This window comes from Colossoma macropomum, unplaced genomic scaffold, assembly GCF_904425465.1.
Source record: "Colossoma macropomum unplaced genomic scaffold, Colossoma_macropomum, whole genome shotgun sequence".
Taxonomy (NCBI): domain Eukaryota; kingdom Metazoa; phylum Chordata; class Actinopteri; order Characiformes; family Serrasalmidae; genus Colossoma; species Colossoma macropomum.
In genome coordinates this window covers 60,229,491-60,244,078 of record NW_023494792.1, presented here as the reverse complement: position 1 = coordinate 60,244,078, position 14,588 = coordinate 60,229,491, and the positions used below count along the sequence as shown (strand labels likewise).

At 40.2% G+C, this 14,588-nt stretch overlaps 1 protein-coding gene across 1 annotated transcript in view; it reads left to right on the top strand.

Moving 5' to 3' along the window:
• The window catches only part of LOC118812613 (lymphoid-restricted membrane protein), a 68,625-nt gene that overhangs the window by 23,782 nt on the left and 30,255 nt on the right, over positions 1 to 14,588 (top strand). Inside the window, exons 16-19 of the mRNA XM_036577712.1 lie at positions 4,363 to 4,514; positions 7,450 to 7,561; positions 10,428 to 10,740; positions 12,785 to 12,837. Of these exons, the coding sequence (XP_036433605.1) occupies positions 4,363 to 4,514; positions 7,450 to 7,561; positions 10,428 to 10,740; positions 12,785 to 12,837 (630 nt within the window). The remainder of the gene's footprint in view (positions 1 to 4,362; positions 4,515 to 7,449; positions 7,562 to 10,427; positions 10,741 to 12,784; positions 12,838 to 14,588) is intronic.

The following is a 14,588-nucleotide window of genomic DNA, read 5'->3' as shown; positions in this document are numbered from 1 at the left end:
CTATGGCATCATTATGGTTAATTAAGGGGGTAAAAAGTCATATAATTTACTTGTAAACAAAAGCAGCCCATAATCTTCATGTGGCACAGACAGTCACTCTGACAGATCGCAGTACAGTGTTGAGGGCGATATGGTTTCTGTTCTTTCACTGCACCATAAAGGAAGAAATTTCTTGCAGCACGGTTTTATTTTGAATGTTAATGTCTAACTGAGAGGAAATGGAGGAAGCTGTAAAGTAAACTATTTAAAAAAATCCTTGTATGATACTAAAATTGAGAAACATTGAAAGAGACTCACAAGATAAATCTAATAAAACACTGCCTACAAACAGTTTATCAGACGCGAGAGCTGTGTGTGTGTGGTCCTAATATTCAGATGAGCATGCATGATTGACAGCCCTCGGTCTTACACTCTGAGCTGCTACACCAGAAGCAGAACTAAACACAACAGTGTGAGTGAAGCAGGGCGAAATGAGCGAACAGGCTCTTCACAAATGGGTCGTGCTGTAGACTTTATAGACTGTCCTCACTGTGTCCACTAAACATTATCCGGCTTCTATATGGCGACATCTTAAAGAAGGTAAGGATCATATTCACCTTACTGCTGGATGTGTAATGCTGGTGTGGCTGGTTGACCAAACAACTGAATGAATGCATGTTCCTGTTAGCTCAGTAGTGCTTGCTAGGTCAGCTTTCGCTTGGTGGTTAGCTTTCTTGTGGCTCAAGTCTGTCCAACTTGAAGAGAGAGATGGAGTCTGTTGGGGAACATTTTGATAAAGCCACATCAGCCTTGTGATTAGTGAGAATGCTGTTTACATGTGCACGACCCAAGATTAGGACTGCCCAGTTTACATCAAGAGAGGAGAATATTGGCAAAATACTTTGGCCATTTATTACACATTGGAAAGCTATTCACACTTACTACTTTGTCTGTGTGTGTGTGTGTGTGCGTGTGTGTGTGTGTGTGTGTGTGTATATATATATATTTATATATGTGTAGCTGTCAGAACAAAACCATGTATCTCATGAAAAACGTGAAAACTGGAGATACAAGATTTTGTTCTGACAACAGTTGGAATATATATATATATATGTGTGTGTGTGTGTGTGTGTGTGTGTGTGTGTGTGTGTGTGTGTGTGTGTGTATTAATTATAGTGTGCCCACAAGATCAAGATTAACTTACTAGAAAACACAAGTAGATTTAGGTTCCTAGGGTCTTTATTGTTTCCATCATTTAGTAATTGATAGAATTAATCAATTATAGAAATGATCAGAGTTTAACCTGTTTGACCTTTAGTTGGGCTTGATGTTGAGTGGACATATCTGCATTGCTTACATCACCTTAGAGAGAGAGACAGAGCTGGAAATGTTATTTGTTTTTTGGTGAAGCGCTGCTTCAATGCATGAGCATTTAGATTACATAATAAGACTATTGTCCATTCTCATCTGAGGAGCACTACAGACCACATTACATAACTATCCCCGGCCACGATTGGTGTGCACACTTTTCCCTACTTGTTAACCGCACACACTGACGCCAAGTCAGCTCATCAACGCAAGCCAAACTCTCACTATGCAGAGAGGCAGCGTAGAGGGTCAGGCCACATACAGACTAGGCTGGGTGAGTGTCTGTCTTCGTTACTTCTGACCTAGAATGGATGCCACCATTAGGCCATTTTCAGATGATCTGTTTTCTTTTTCTTGTGTGCTTTGTGTGAAGTGTTAATATTGTTGGTTTAGCACCATCTGCTGTACTGGAGTCGTACAGACATGCTGAGTTTTAACATTAACAAAGTTTTGATTCTAGCATTTGTGTTCAATTCTTTTGTGACTCATTATACAGCACAAGTGGCTTTAGTGTAAGAAGCAAGTTGGGCACTTTTTACATCTATGCAGTGTGTAATGTCAAACCATTATGTACTGGAGCCTAGTATTGTGTCAGGACCTTTTTTTTAACTGAGCCAGATCTTCACCATATTGATAAAATTCCATTTTACTACATATTTTGACTGATATCTCACCTACTATTGAAAACGCATTGGTGAATTGATGGTACACGATCAAAGACCGGCCTGCATTTTGATCTTGACTCTTCTAAGCAGACTTAAAACACACATCATGAGCACATGTGGTTGGTCTTGATGTTCACAGCGCAATAAAAAAAAAAAAAGGTGTCAAAAAATGTGGGTTAATTTGCATGTTGCAGCCTTCTGTGGTATCCGTCCAGGCAAACGCAGTGACAAAAACTGTGATAATAATTAAACTATATGCAGTGCAACCCTGCTACCGTTATGTCCCTCTTCAGAAGGCTTTTGATACTGAACAGTGAGGAGAAACAAATATTCAGACTCTTTGCGAGTTTTACTTGCAGTACATATATTTACTTCAAATTTATGCACAATGTCTGTTCAATTCTTAAAATAGCTTAGAAATATGAACCAAATTTGGTGTTTTAATACAACCCCATTTCCAAGAAAGTTGGGACACTGTGCAGAATGTAAGTGAAAATGGAATGCAATGATGTGCAAATCATGTAAACCATATTTTTAAAGGAGACGACAACATATCAAATGTTGAAACTGAGAAATTTTATTGTTTTTTGAAAAATATTTGCCCATTTTGAATTTGATGCCAACACCACGTACCAAAAAAGTTGGGACGGGGGCCTGTTTACCCCTGTGTTTCATCACCTCTTCTTTTAACAGCACTCTCTAAGTGTTTGGGAACTGAGGAGACACTGCTGTAGTTTTGAAAGTGAAATGTTTTCCTGTTCTTGTTTGATACAGGATTTCAGCTGCTCAACAGTTCAGGGTCTCCTTTAACTTGTATTTGTGGATGCAGTGATGAACTGTGTTCACAGACAGTGGGTTTCAGAAGTGTTTCTGAGCCCATGCAGTGATTTCCACTACAGAATCATGTCTGTTTTTAATGCAGTGCTGCCTGAGGGCCCAAAGATCACGGCCAGCAAATACTGGTTTTTGGCCTTGTCCCTTACATACAGAGATTTCTCCAGATTCTCTGAATCTTTTAATGATATTATGTACCAAAGATGATGAAACACTAAAGTTCTTTGCTATTTTATGTTGAGAAATGTTTTTCTTGAATTGTTGCACTGTTTGATGGTGCAGTCTTTCACAGAGTGGTGAACCCCTCCTCATCTTTACTTCTGAAAGACTCTGAGATGCTCTTTTATACCCAATCATGTCACTGACCTGTTGCCAATCAACCACCAGGTTTTTTTTTAAGCATTACACAACTTTACCAGCCTTTTGTTGCCCCCCGTCCCAACTTTTTTGGAGCGTGTTGTTGGCATCAAATTCAAAATGGGCAAATATTTTCCAAAAACCAATGTTTCAACATTTGATATGTTGCCTTTGTAGTATTTTCAATGAAATATAGGGTTTAAATGATTTGCACATCATTGCATTTTGTTTTTATTTAGGTTTCAGTGACTTGCAGTTTTAAAACCCTCCATAAATTTTCCATGGGTTTCAAGTCAGGAGATTAGCTAGGCTATGCAAACACCTTGTTTAAAAACCGCTCTTGAGTTATTACATCACTCCGTGATTCTTTCAAAGGCGTGTAATGCTCCAGTACAGTTTGCAGAGAAGCAGGTCCATATGATGATGCTCCCACCATCATGCTTCACTGTGTTTGATTTTGTCTGAATGCTCAAAATGGTTGGAAGACATCAAGTTAATTTTTATTTATTAGATTTATTATCCAATGTTTTAGCATGTATGCTAGCAATTTTTTTTTGCTTTTATTTTCACACTCAACAAAAAATGCAGCTTTGCTTAAAGTAACTGTGGGCATTTGATTGAAGAAGCAAGATGTTTAATATGTTTATTTGGCTTGTTCTTTAATAGTTGCATACAATGCACAAAAAAGGCAAACTGTTAATCTCAATTATTTATAACAATCATTAGCTAAAATTTCATGATCATGACAGCCCTGTCCCATAAGGGCATGAAGAGTGGTTAGAAATAAATATGAAAAACTGTGGCCATTAAAACCAAATCTTTATTTATGCTTATGTATGCCCACTTTTTTGTTCATCAGCAAAGTCAAAATACATTATATGTGTACATTTGAAGTAAATATATGCACTGGAAGTATATTAAATAACACAAAACTGCCTGCATACTTGTTTCTCCTTACTGTATATGCGCTACTCTCGTCAACCAAGTACAAAGCTTTCTGTGGAACATATGCTCTCTGACTACATGACCTCATGACCTAGAGATAATCATAACTACCAGCCTGAGTGGTCAGAGTGGCTGCGAGTCAAGGCCAGCCTGCATTGCTAAAGCGATCTCGAGCGTCGGTGACGCTTTTCACGCTCCACATTGGGCTCCGCAGGGCCTGCAGGTGCAGCTGGAGCAGCGACGGCGCGAGTGGACTCACAGCCTGGAGCAGCTGAAGCAGTACACCGACTCTCTGGAGAAGGAGCTGCTGAAGATGGCCAGCAACATGCGCCGCTCCCGTACAGAGATACTGCACCTGTCTGTCAGGTGAGTGGGCGGAGTCGAGAGGCAGATGATATGCTACTGTTGTGTAATGTGAATGTGGTCGTGCTGAGCAGTTGCTTCTGAGTTGTTACATGAAGAGTGCCATTTGAGTGCACAATGTTTAATCGGTTCTGCCACGACAGAAATCTACTAGTAGATGTTTTTTCAAGTTTAAATATAAAAATCAGAAATTCATTATTAACAATGTGTATGAATCTTTTATTGCAAGAGGAAACGCATGTTTAAAAAAGTGTCTGTATAGACAGTTATTTACGTTCCATCTCAAATATTACTAAATACATTTTGTTGACATTAAATCATCCAGCCATGCTCTGATGTAAATCAGCTTCGACATTAAAGTCGAGCCCTTGCACCTAAAAAAAAAGTATACATGATTTTTTTTTTTTGTAAAATTTCTCATATTGTAAAAAAAAAAAAGGAGTATAGCATTGTTTGATGCCCTGTATGTAAAATAAAAGGGACCACTAAAATGTAAATATAGCTTTGTTTGGCTTTTTGATGTAAAAGGTTGTAGAAAATAAAATAGAAATCAAAATTACTTATAAGGTAGGGGCTCAGTTCATATCTAAGTTTAAAATTTAAACATTAATTTTAGGTAAAATTTAATAAGTTTTTATCCATGTGCTCTTATAGGTGACATGCTTTTTGTTTGTTTGTTTGTTTGTTTGTTTTTTTTAAATAAAATTGTTTTTTCTGCATTGCTGGCAGAGTTAGTCAAATATAACATCCACACTGTCACTATTTATTTATTAATTTATTTAATCGTTCATTCATTCATTCAACATTCACAGAAAAGTCATGTAATTATCTGTTAAAATGATGCTAAGAGGCAGCGCGGCAGGCACTTTAGCTTGAAATAATCCCCTCTGCCCCAAAATGAGTGTGGCTATAATTCATTATTTTGTGCCAAAATATAAAAATGGCTATGTTTTTATACCAAATATGCTTTTCCGTGCATATCGTGGATATTGAACTATTAACTGAGCATAATAATTGAATTGTTTTTGCTAGTGTTGTAAGGAAGCGTGACACTACTAAGCTTTTATATCTGTACCAACTTAAGTCTCTGAAAAATGAAATCATGATGTGTGTTGTGCATCATGAAAGTGTTTGTGCCATTTCACTGTGGACGAAAAAGGATTTGACTTTTGAAAATGAAAAAGATTCAGATTAGCCCGTCCATTTAGCACTGACCTCATGGAGCGACTCTTCTGTGGTTCATTAATGTAGACATTCACCGAGAGGTGTAGTGCCCATGTGTCAAACACAAGGACAGATCAGGCCCGTGGCACAATCCAAACCGGCCCTCTAAGTTATTTTGATTTTCTATTAATATTAGCCCATTTCACAATCAGCAGCACTACAATCCCCAGCATGCACTGCAACATAACTTGCACTGACGTCTCACTCCCAACAACAATGTATGGGACAGCAGTTTTTTACCTAATTGCACGTCATATCACCAAACATACCAGCTGCGTTTCAGCTGCAATTCAACCAACATAAACACTGTAAACACTCAGCAGCTCAGAAACAGATCCAAAGAATTAATGAACTTGCAGCAAAGAGAATATGCTGGGTTTTGAGACCGAGCACACGGGTAGGTTTAAAACATCTACATCCGGGGGACATTTAACCTCTTATTCTCCAGGGTATATTTTGGTTTGTCCGTTTGAATTTACATGACCAAATCATAAGGCAAATTATTCAGTAACTGCATAAAATAAATGTCAATTTTTACTTTATTAATTTATTTTTTGTAAAAGCTCCCCTCAAATTAACAGAACATGTTTTATGATCATACTCATATTAATATATGCTTACAATTTACTGCTGAAAGCCAAAAATCTTAGACGCTCTTTGTATTATTTTATAAAAATAATTTTTACAGAGCAGATCACTGAAGAGGCGCCATCTGTTTATAGTTTATAGCCCAGATTTGTGGAAAAATGGGTCGACTTTCAGTAGAGTTCAGCTTCTTTTATTATAAGGGTTTAAAATTACATCACCCATCTATTTGACTGGAAAGAAGACAGCTCTCATACGACCCCCACCTTTAGAATGTAGCTTATGAAATATGACAGTTATGAAGAATATAACGAAGAACCACCGGTGGTCTCAAGGAGTTGAAGAGGTTAAAGAGATTTTACAGTTATCTGTAGCTAATGTAGCCTAAATATATCAAGTATTCACATGTAATATTTGAAGGTTTACAGGTGGCTATATTTTGCTGAACACCCTCCGGCCCTCAGATTTGTTAAATTTTTTTAATAAGGCCCTTTTAGTGGTTGAGTTTGACACACCTGGTGTAGTGGAACTAGTTCAGATACTGTTTTATTGAACACACTTGAATATTTTCTGATTAGCTTATTTTAAGGTCTAAACTCGGGTGGAATTGCTCCTCTGGATATCTTCAAAAGTAGTCCTGCAGTTCTGAGGGGGAAGGCTTGAAGGAGAAATGCTAAAAATGCGAAATTTTCCTGCACACATGAACTCCATATATGCCAGCCCGGCTCCGTGGGGCCATTCTAGTTGACCTTCCCCTCCCGGCCATTTTTGGTTCAGTCTGAAAGGACCGACTCTACTTTGACACATGGCAGGTTTCCACGGCTACAGTTGAAGGGGGGGTGGGGGGTGGAGGTAAGATAAAAGGCAGGGGGAGACTGTTATCGGCCTGGGTGTGAGGACTTTGGGTGGTTTCGGGGACTGCAGCAGCTGTTTGGGGCCCAAGCACTGCGGCTGAACTTTGAGAATCATGGGACATTGCATGGCCATACGGATTGGGTACAGTATGTTCTGCTCTTCTTGCTACCAGTTATGGTCAGCAGTACTTATTCAAGCAATAATAGGTTGAGACTCTGTGTCAATTTAGCACCGGAGCTAGTTTTCATTCCACGGCCTTTATGTCGGTGTGTAGGGTGCAGGAGCAGGAGAATCAGAAACAGCAGTTGCACGAAGAGCTGGATCAACTGAAGACTCCGCAGGACAGCAGGGAGGCCAGCAGTCAGACGCCAGACAACGTGCAACAGGTACCCTGCTCAGCCTGAGCCATAGCACTCTTAGATGACTCCTATTAGGCACCTTTGGGCCTTCAGGCCTGAATGCTATTGAAAAGATGTATTATATGGTTTGAAAGCTTCTACTCCAAGACTTGAAGTTAGAAATAGAAGGCGGGTTTGTTGATATCCTCGCAGGCATCATGCACAGGCCAGAGTTTAGTCAGCAGAGGCTATTAGGAGCGATATGTGTGGGTGCATGAGTGGGTACTGTTTTCAGTCCAGCATGGAGCGCTCTTTCAAACTGAGAGATACTGGATTTTAGCCCAGCTTAGGAAGAAGCTCTCGCAAAGAGACACCCTTCATTCACTTTTGCATTAATATTTATATGTTTTTCCTGTCTGGCATCGCAAGATGCTTCTCGTAGGTTTGAGGCTCGGTGTGAATAAGTGGAATTTTATACTGTGTGGTATTTTCCAGAATTTCGGCACAGTTCGGTCACTGAGATGTAAAGTCATTGAGTGGTTTGATGTGCAATCCTTCATTGGGTCACACTTTATTTGGATGGTCCACTATAGACAGTTCTACAGATACCTAGGTACCAATAAGACTACCCTTATAAAGTGTGTATGAATGGTTCAAAGTTTATTAATGGTTATTAACTAGGTCATAAACATCTTAATTAATAAGCAGTTATAACACACAAATAATAAGGTCAGCAATGATCTGTTATTTGCCTAATCGTGAACCCACATTCATTTATATGCATGCTTAAGCGATAGTTCTTTAAGGGTTCTTTAGTAAAGAAAATGGAAACCATGAACACCCAAAGAACCCTTTGCATGATTAAAGGGACCTTGATTGTGAAAGGTTCTTCAGGTTGATGGAGAATGTGCTGTAGATGGTTCTATATCGAACAATTTTGAAAAGGGTTCTATATAGCACCAAAAAGGGTTCCCCTATTGTTACAATGTCAGGGTTGTTACAATAGAATAAACCTTTTTGATGCTATATAGAACCCTTTTTAAAAAGGTTCTATTCTCCATCAATCTGAAGAACCAATTCATGACGCAAATACCCTTTAATCATGCAAAGGGTTCTTTGAGTGTTCATGGTTCCATATAGAACCATTTTCTTTACAAAAGAACGCTTAAAGAACCATCATTTCTAAGTGTGTAGTTAAACTGCAGTTCTTGACTTCTCCATCAGTCAGCATTAAAACTGTCAGCTTCATCAGATATAACAGCTCACATTTTCCCCTTTTACTAATGTGTTATAACTGTTTACTAATGAGTTTAGAAAGTGTTTATGACCTAATTAATAACCATTAATAAACTTGTTTTGAATCATTCATAAACCGCTTATAAGGGTAGTCTTATTCTAAAGTGGTGCTGGTACCTAAATCATTATCAAACTTGATGTTCAGTTGCTTAACAACGTTAGGGTTAGGAGTAGGTTAAGGTTTTGCCTTGAGGTTAGGATTAGGTTTAGGGTTAAGAATAGATTTAATCAAATCTTTCATACTGAACTTGAAGCTCAGTTGCATTTATTGGAAATTTAGTTGAATATTACTTGTAGACAGACTGAGCATCTACAGTGGACCGTCCAAATAAAGTGTCACCCTTCATTGTAGTAAGAGTTACCACTCTTGTAACATTATCAACATTTCATAAAAAAGCTCAGAAGACTCGTGTAGGTTCACTGGTGGTTTTGGATAGTAAATAAAATGGCTATATTTGTGTTGTAGACATGATGACTCCTGGTTCCTATCACCACCACTGTAAAGACATCTGAGTCTCTGCAGTCAACCATTTCACACCAAATCACTCAATGTTTACTTCTCAGTGATTGAATTATGCAAGGATTTTGAAAAATCACAGAAATTTCCCTTTCAATAAGGTGCTTTACACCTATACGAGGGGTCACAAGCCAAATGTTAAGAGCCGTTTTGTCCTTTCACAAAAATCAAACCAGCTTGGGAGCCACAACATTTTATGTACATTTTACCATCTTGGCTGTAAATATGTCTCAGTATGTGCTGATGTGCTAGTATAGGCTAAAAATATAAACAAAAACACAGACTGACTTTGCTCTGCTTTAAGCTTTAGTTCAGCTATAGCCGCTTTTCTCACATCTCCAGCAGGAAACTTTTTCGCGAAAGTAGAGCAGTTTCTAGTAAAATGTTTGTCAATATTAAACTTTTACGAGGCTGAAGTCGCTTCTCATTCGCCAGCTTCTTGTTTGAATTTTTCCGTTCCACCTTAAATGGTGCCTGAGGTGCCAGAATGTAACTGCTGCAGCATTTAAGGTGGAACGGGAAAATTCGAACAAGATGCCGGTAAAACTGACTTCAACGTTGCAACTTTTTAGTGTTTGTCAGTTTCTCGTTGCAGATTAAACATATCAGGAAACCAGCTGGAGTGATTATAAATGCAAATAAGTTCATTCGTCTCCAAATTATGCATGTTCGTCTTAAATCTTTTTTGCTTTTTCGTTAGCAACTAGCTAGGCGAGATTATCTGTGTTGCTATGGTGACCAGCAGTCTGCGCTGATCTTCAGGGTTAAAGGGTGAATTAGCAGTTCTACATTAACTCCAGAGTTTAAGACCATTTATTGTTAAACTGTGTTGAACGATCAGCAGAGCTTTATTTTACTGTAAAGGAGGATTATTTTATTTTTACCTAAAAATCTAATTCTGCTGTGGAGCCACAACAGGGCAGTAAAAGAGCTGCATGCTGCCGACCCCTGACCTATTCTCTCTGAAATCAGGCCTTTTTTTTGGGAAGGCTACACATTGGGGCGAAAAACATTTACTCGAGTTTCGCATGTTTCTAACAAAACTGTCTTCTAAATGCTGCTCATCACAACTAGAACTTGTGCATAATCATGTGTATTCAGGTTGCGGGGGACCTGGACGGCTCGTCGCTGGAGTGGGACGAGGACTGTGCTCTGCCCACGTCTCCTCTTGGAGAGAAGCCAGCCGCGCTTGGGCTAGACGGAGTGGAGAACGGTCTGAGAGAACCTGTCCCTGAGGAAGAGGAGTTGAAGACCAAGAAAGTAGAAGAGGGCGATTGTGGAGAAGTTGTGAAGCGAGGATTGAACCGGGAGCGAGAGACGACGCACGATTCGGGAGTTGAGACCGAGGAGCTTGGAGGCTCCACCCTGTCCCAGAAGAGTCTACCAGACTGCATCGCAGACGGGGAATCATGTGGTGAGGCTGGCAATTGACTAGCTTTAAAGTTTTCATCTGTAAGATGTAACTTGCACCATACTTGCTTTTTAGACCCACAGCACTAAAGATGCTCGCACATCTGAATATTTGTTGAATCCAAAAAAAACTGCTGCGAAATGTGAGCAAAACCTAAAATGTTGCACTTAGTTTTTGCTCTAACATTATTGCATACAACGGCAACCAAACGGAGGGCAGAGCGTTACATTGCTGACCATAAACTAACAAAATAACCTTTTCGTTTGGTTTTAATTAAAATTATATGGAGTTTTACAGACCGTGGGGATTTTTGCAAAGATCTGGAAGGTTTTTGGCAGCTCAGTCATTCTGAACCAGGCAGAATGCTCACTTTATAACCTGGATAACACTAATGGGTGAGTCCTCTTATGAGATAACTAAACGATCTGCTTCAGATGGTTTTTCTGACAAGCCAGTGCTTCAAATTGGACACTTTGTAGCACTGTGAGCTAATAATCACGCTGCACAGCTACTGTAATCGCCCACGCGTTTTACTTTCCCTACAGTGGCACTTACAGCAGAGCTGCGCTCTCTAGCTTATAATGGCAGCGGGGGATCACAGGTGTGAGGATTTTGTGAAAGCCCTTCTCAACAATACATCAGAATCTGCCTGTGTACCGTTTTTACTACCATCTCACGAGTCAGGCTAAAAATCTCTGGTTTAAAAACAGTAGTTTTGGATATGCTTGATAATTTATGCTGAGTGTCACTGTGATGTAACGCTGACGCGGCGGTGGTGTGTTATTATGTGTTGTGCTGGTACGAGTGGATCAGACACAGCAGTGCTGCTGGAGTTTTTAAACACTGTGTCCACTCTATTAGACACTCCTACCTTGTCAGTTCACCTTGTAGATGTAAATTCAGAGATGATAGCTCATCTGCTGCTGCACAGTTTGTGTTGGTCATCCTCTAGTCCTTCATCAGTGGTCACAGGACGCTGCCCACTGGAACGCTGTTGGCTGGATATTTTTGGTTAGTGACACTGCGGTGTTTAAAAACTCCAGCAGCACTGCTGTGTCTGATCCACTCAAACCAGCGCAACACACACTAACACACCACCAGTGTTACTGCAGTGCTGAGAATGACCCACCACCTAAATAGTACCTGCTCTGTGAGGGTCCATGGGGGTCCTGACCACTGAAGAACAGGGTAAAAGGGGGCTAACAAAGTATCAGAGAAACAGATGGACTACAGTCTGTAACTGTAGAACTACAAAGTGCACCTATATAGTAAGTGGAGCTGATAAAATGGACAACGAGCATGGAAACAAGGAGGTGGTCAGAATGTTATTCCTGATCGGTGTCTATGGGTGGAGCTGATCTGCTGTAGGCTGAATAGGTGGATGTATGCAAATGTGTCGATTTTTATGATTTTAATACAAAACGGCTGTTTTTGCAGTTTAGCTTCTGTGAATGGACTATGTGGGCTGGGGAGTGACCTATGCCTCTTTGTTGAAAGGCTTTCCATAACATGAGCCCTTTTAGTTGCATAATTCACGTTTAAATGACTTTAGTGATGCAGTCATGCAGTCCAAAGGCTCCAAGGTAAGGCCTCCGGTGTTGATGTTGACACTGGTCTTGATCCGCTGATGCCCAAGAGGACACTTGTTCGGCGTCAGTATCCAAACCCCTTAGAGAATATAATCCTTTTTAATCCCCAGAGCCACAGGGCAGCCAGCCATCCCTGAAGCGTAACCCCAAGGCCTTGAGGCTCCAGAGGCCCCTGACTCCAGACCCCAGCCTTCTATGGCTGTTCTGCCTCAGACGCGCTGCCTTCTTTGGCTACACTCAGAGAGATTTAGGCTCTGAGAGGAGAGCTCAAGTGCTAATCCACTGGTCTTCTCACTGCATGACTGCAGAGCAGCCTTCAGAGACTCAGCGCATGATTAGCGGGACTCTGCTGTCATAACAGGAGTCAGGTCACCGTGAGGGCACGTGGGGTGGTGATGAGATTTTTGTGCATGTAAGTTATTGTCTGATTCTGAATTCTTTTTCTGTTTTTTATTCAGAAACTCTGCTCAGTGGTGACAGAGAACTCCAGGAACATGACGAACCTCAACAAGTATGTATTCTCTCTCTTCTGTTCCACTTAAGGCTGGTTTGGACTTCTGCGAACGTCTAGGCGTCTGACAACATACTTGCGCGTAACATACACTAGAGAGCAGAATGTGCAGAAAACAAAGAGGAAAGTCTTGCATTTTTGCTCTGTTGCTCTGAGATTTAATGCTCTCTCTTAGAGCTTGAAATATTTGTCCGAACTCGACTGCTCATGGACCCGAGGTCTGCGAGGCCTGCGCTTGGTAATAAACGAGACACAAACAGTGAATAGATTCAGTACAGTTTAGTGTAGTGCACTTGATTTGTTTGGCCAAAAATATTTTTGTGTTAAATATCCATGTAAAGTTGTATTTTTTTATATATGTTCTATGTTTTTGTATTAAAGAGGTGAAGTGTAACATCTCGCTGTATCAGCACAGCATCAGAACAGCACAGTATGGAAAGTTTATCCAGACTAAAAGTGTTTGAGATGCTGCTCAAAAGCTTTTGACCAATATGTGTGTTAAAGCAGAACTTAATTTTGGACCGCTTATTATTTAATATTTGTATATTGTTTTATGTTGTATTTATCCACACTCTAATGGTGCTTTTGTTGTCTCTAGGTGGTTCCCTGTCCTGTCAGGTTTCATTCTGTGGTTTGGGTCAATTTCAGGCAGAGTTTTGTTACACTCTGGTCAGTCTCAGGCTCAAACTGTGATGTGGGTCAGGTCATGTTCGAACAGAATTTTGTTGGGCTCAGGTCAGGTTCAGTCTAAGAACGCGATGCTGTACATAGAATCAGACTTGGACAGAATGTTTTTACACTGTATTTGGGTTTGGGCTGAAATGTGAGGCCCGTTATAAGCTCTACTCACGTCACTGGTTTTGTAACGTTTTGAGGATTGCTGTATAAATGTTTGCAGCGTTGCTCGTCTTCTGCTGACCGGTTTTCCAATTGTTCTGTTTAGTTTTGTGCTAGTTCTGGTTCGTCTCAGGTATTATTTGGGTCTCATCCCACAGGCCTACATACATACATACATACATACATACATACATACATACATAAATGTATGATTTTCAACAGCCAAAGTAAATCTGAAATATTTTTATTGTGCAAAACTGAAGTTGGCTCCTTATTGGGCAGCTTTTTGTTTGAATTTTCCATTCCACCTTAAATGGAACAGTAGTTACATTCTGGGATCTATAAAGGCGTCTGTACTGCTGCACCATTTAAGGAGGAACGGGGATTTTGAATAAGAAGGCAACTTCAGCTTGGGTCCAATTTCTTAACTCATTTGTCTCATAAGTGCATCCCATATATTTCTCGCATTGCCTCGCACGGTCAGACACTGCTAGAATTTGAAGAATATTAGTTATTCATGCTTCAGTACCAGCTGGTCTACGTGCACAAGACCGTGGCCTTGTCTGATATAGCTGACTGAGTCAGGTGGCTTCTCAAGCGGTGCGAGAGCAAGAGTGGCAGTTGCTCTGGTGTCCATGTTAGACTAAGGCCCAATCCCATTTCACCCCTCGCCTCTACCACTTAGCCCTACCCCTCTGTTTTGCCTAGGGGTAGGGCGTCCTGATTTTTGTAGAGATAGAGGGGTAGAGCGAAGTGTTAGAACTACATGACCCTCTAAACTGAGGTTTTTCAGTTTTGAGGAAAACAGAAAAAAACACAGGTGACTGCACAAGCGACCAAAGAAACCTACAAATGTGAGAATTTTCTCTGTTTAAAGTTATGATAACCATCATATTATCTTAGTATAACATCCA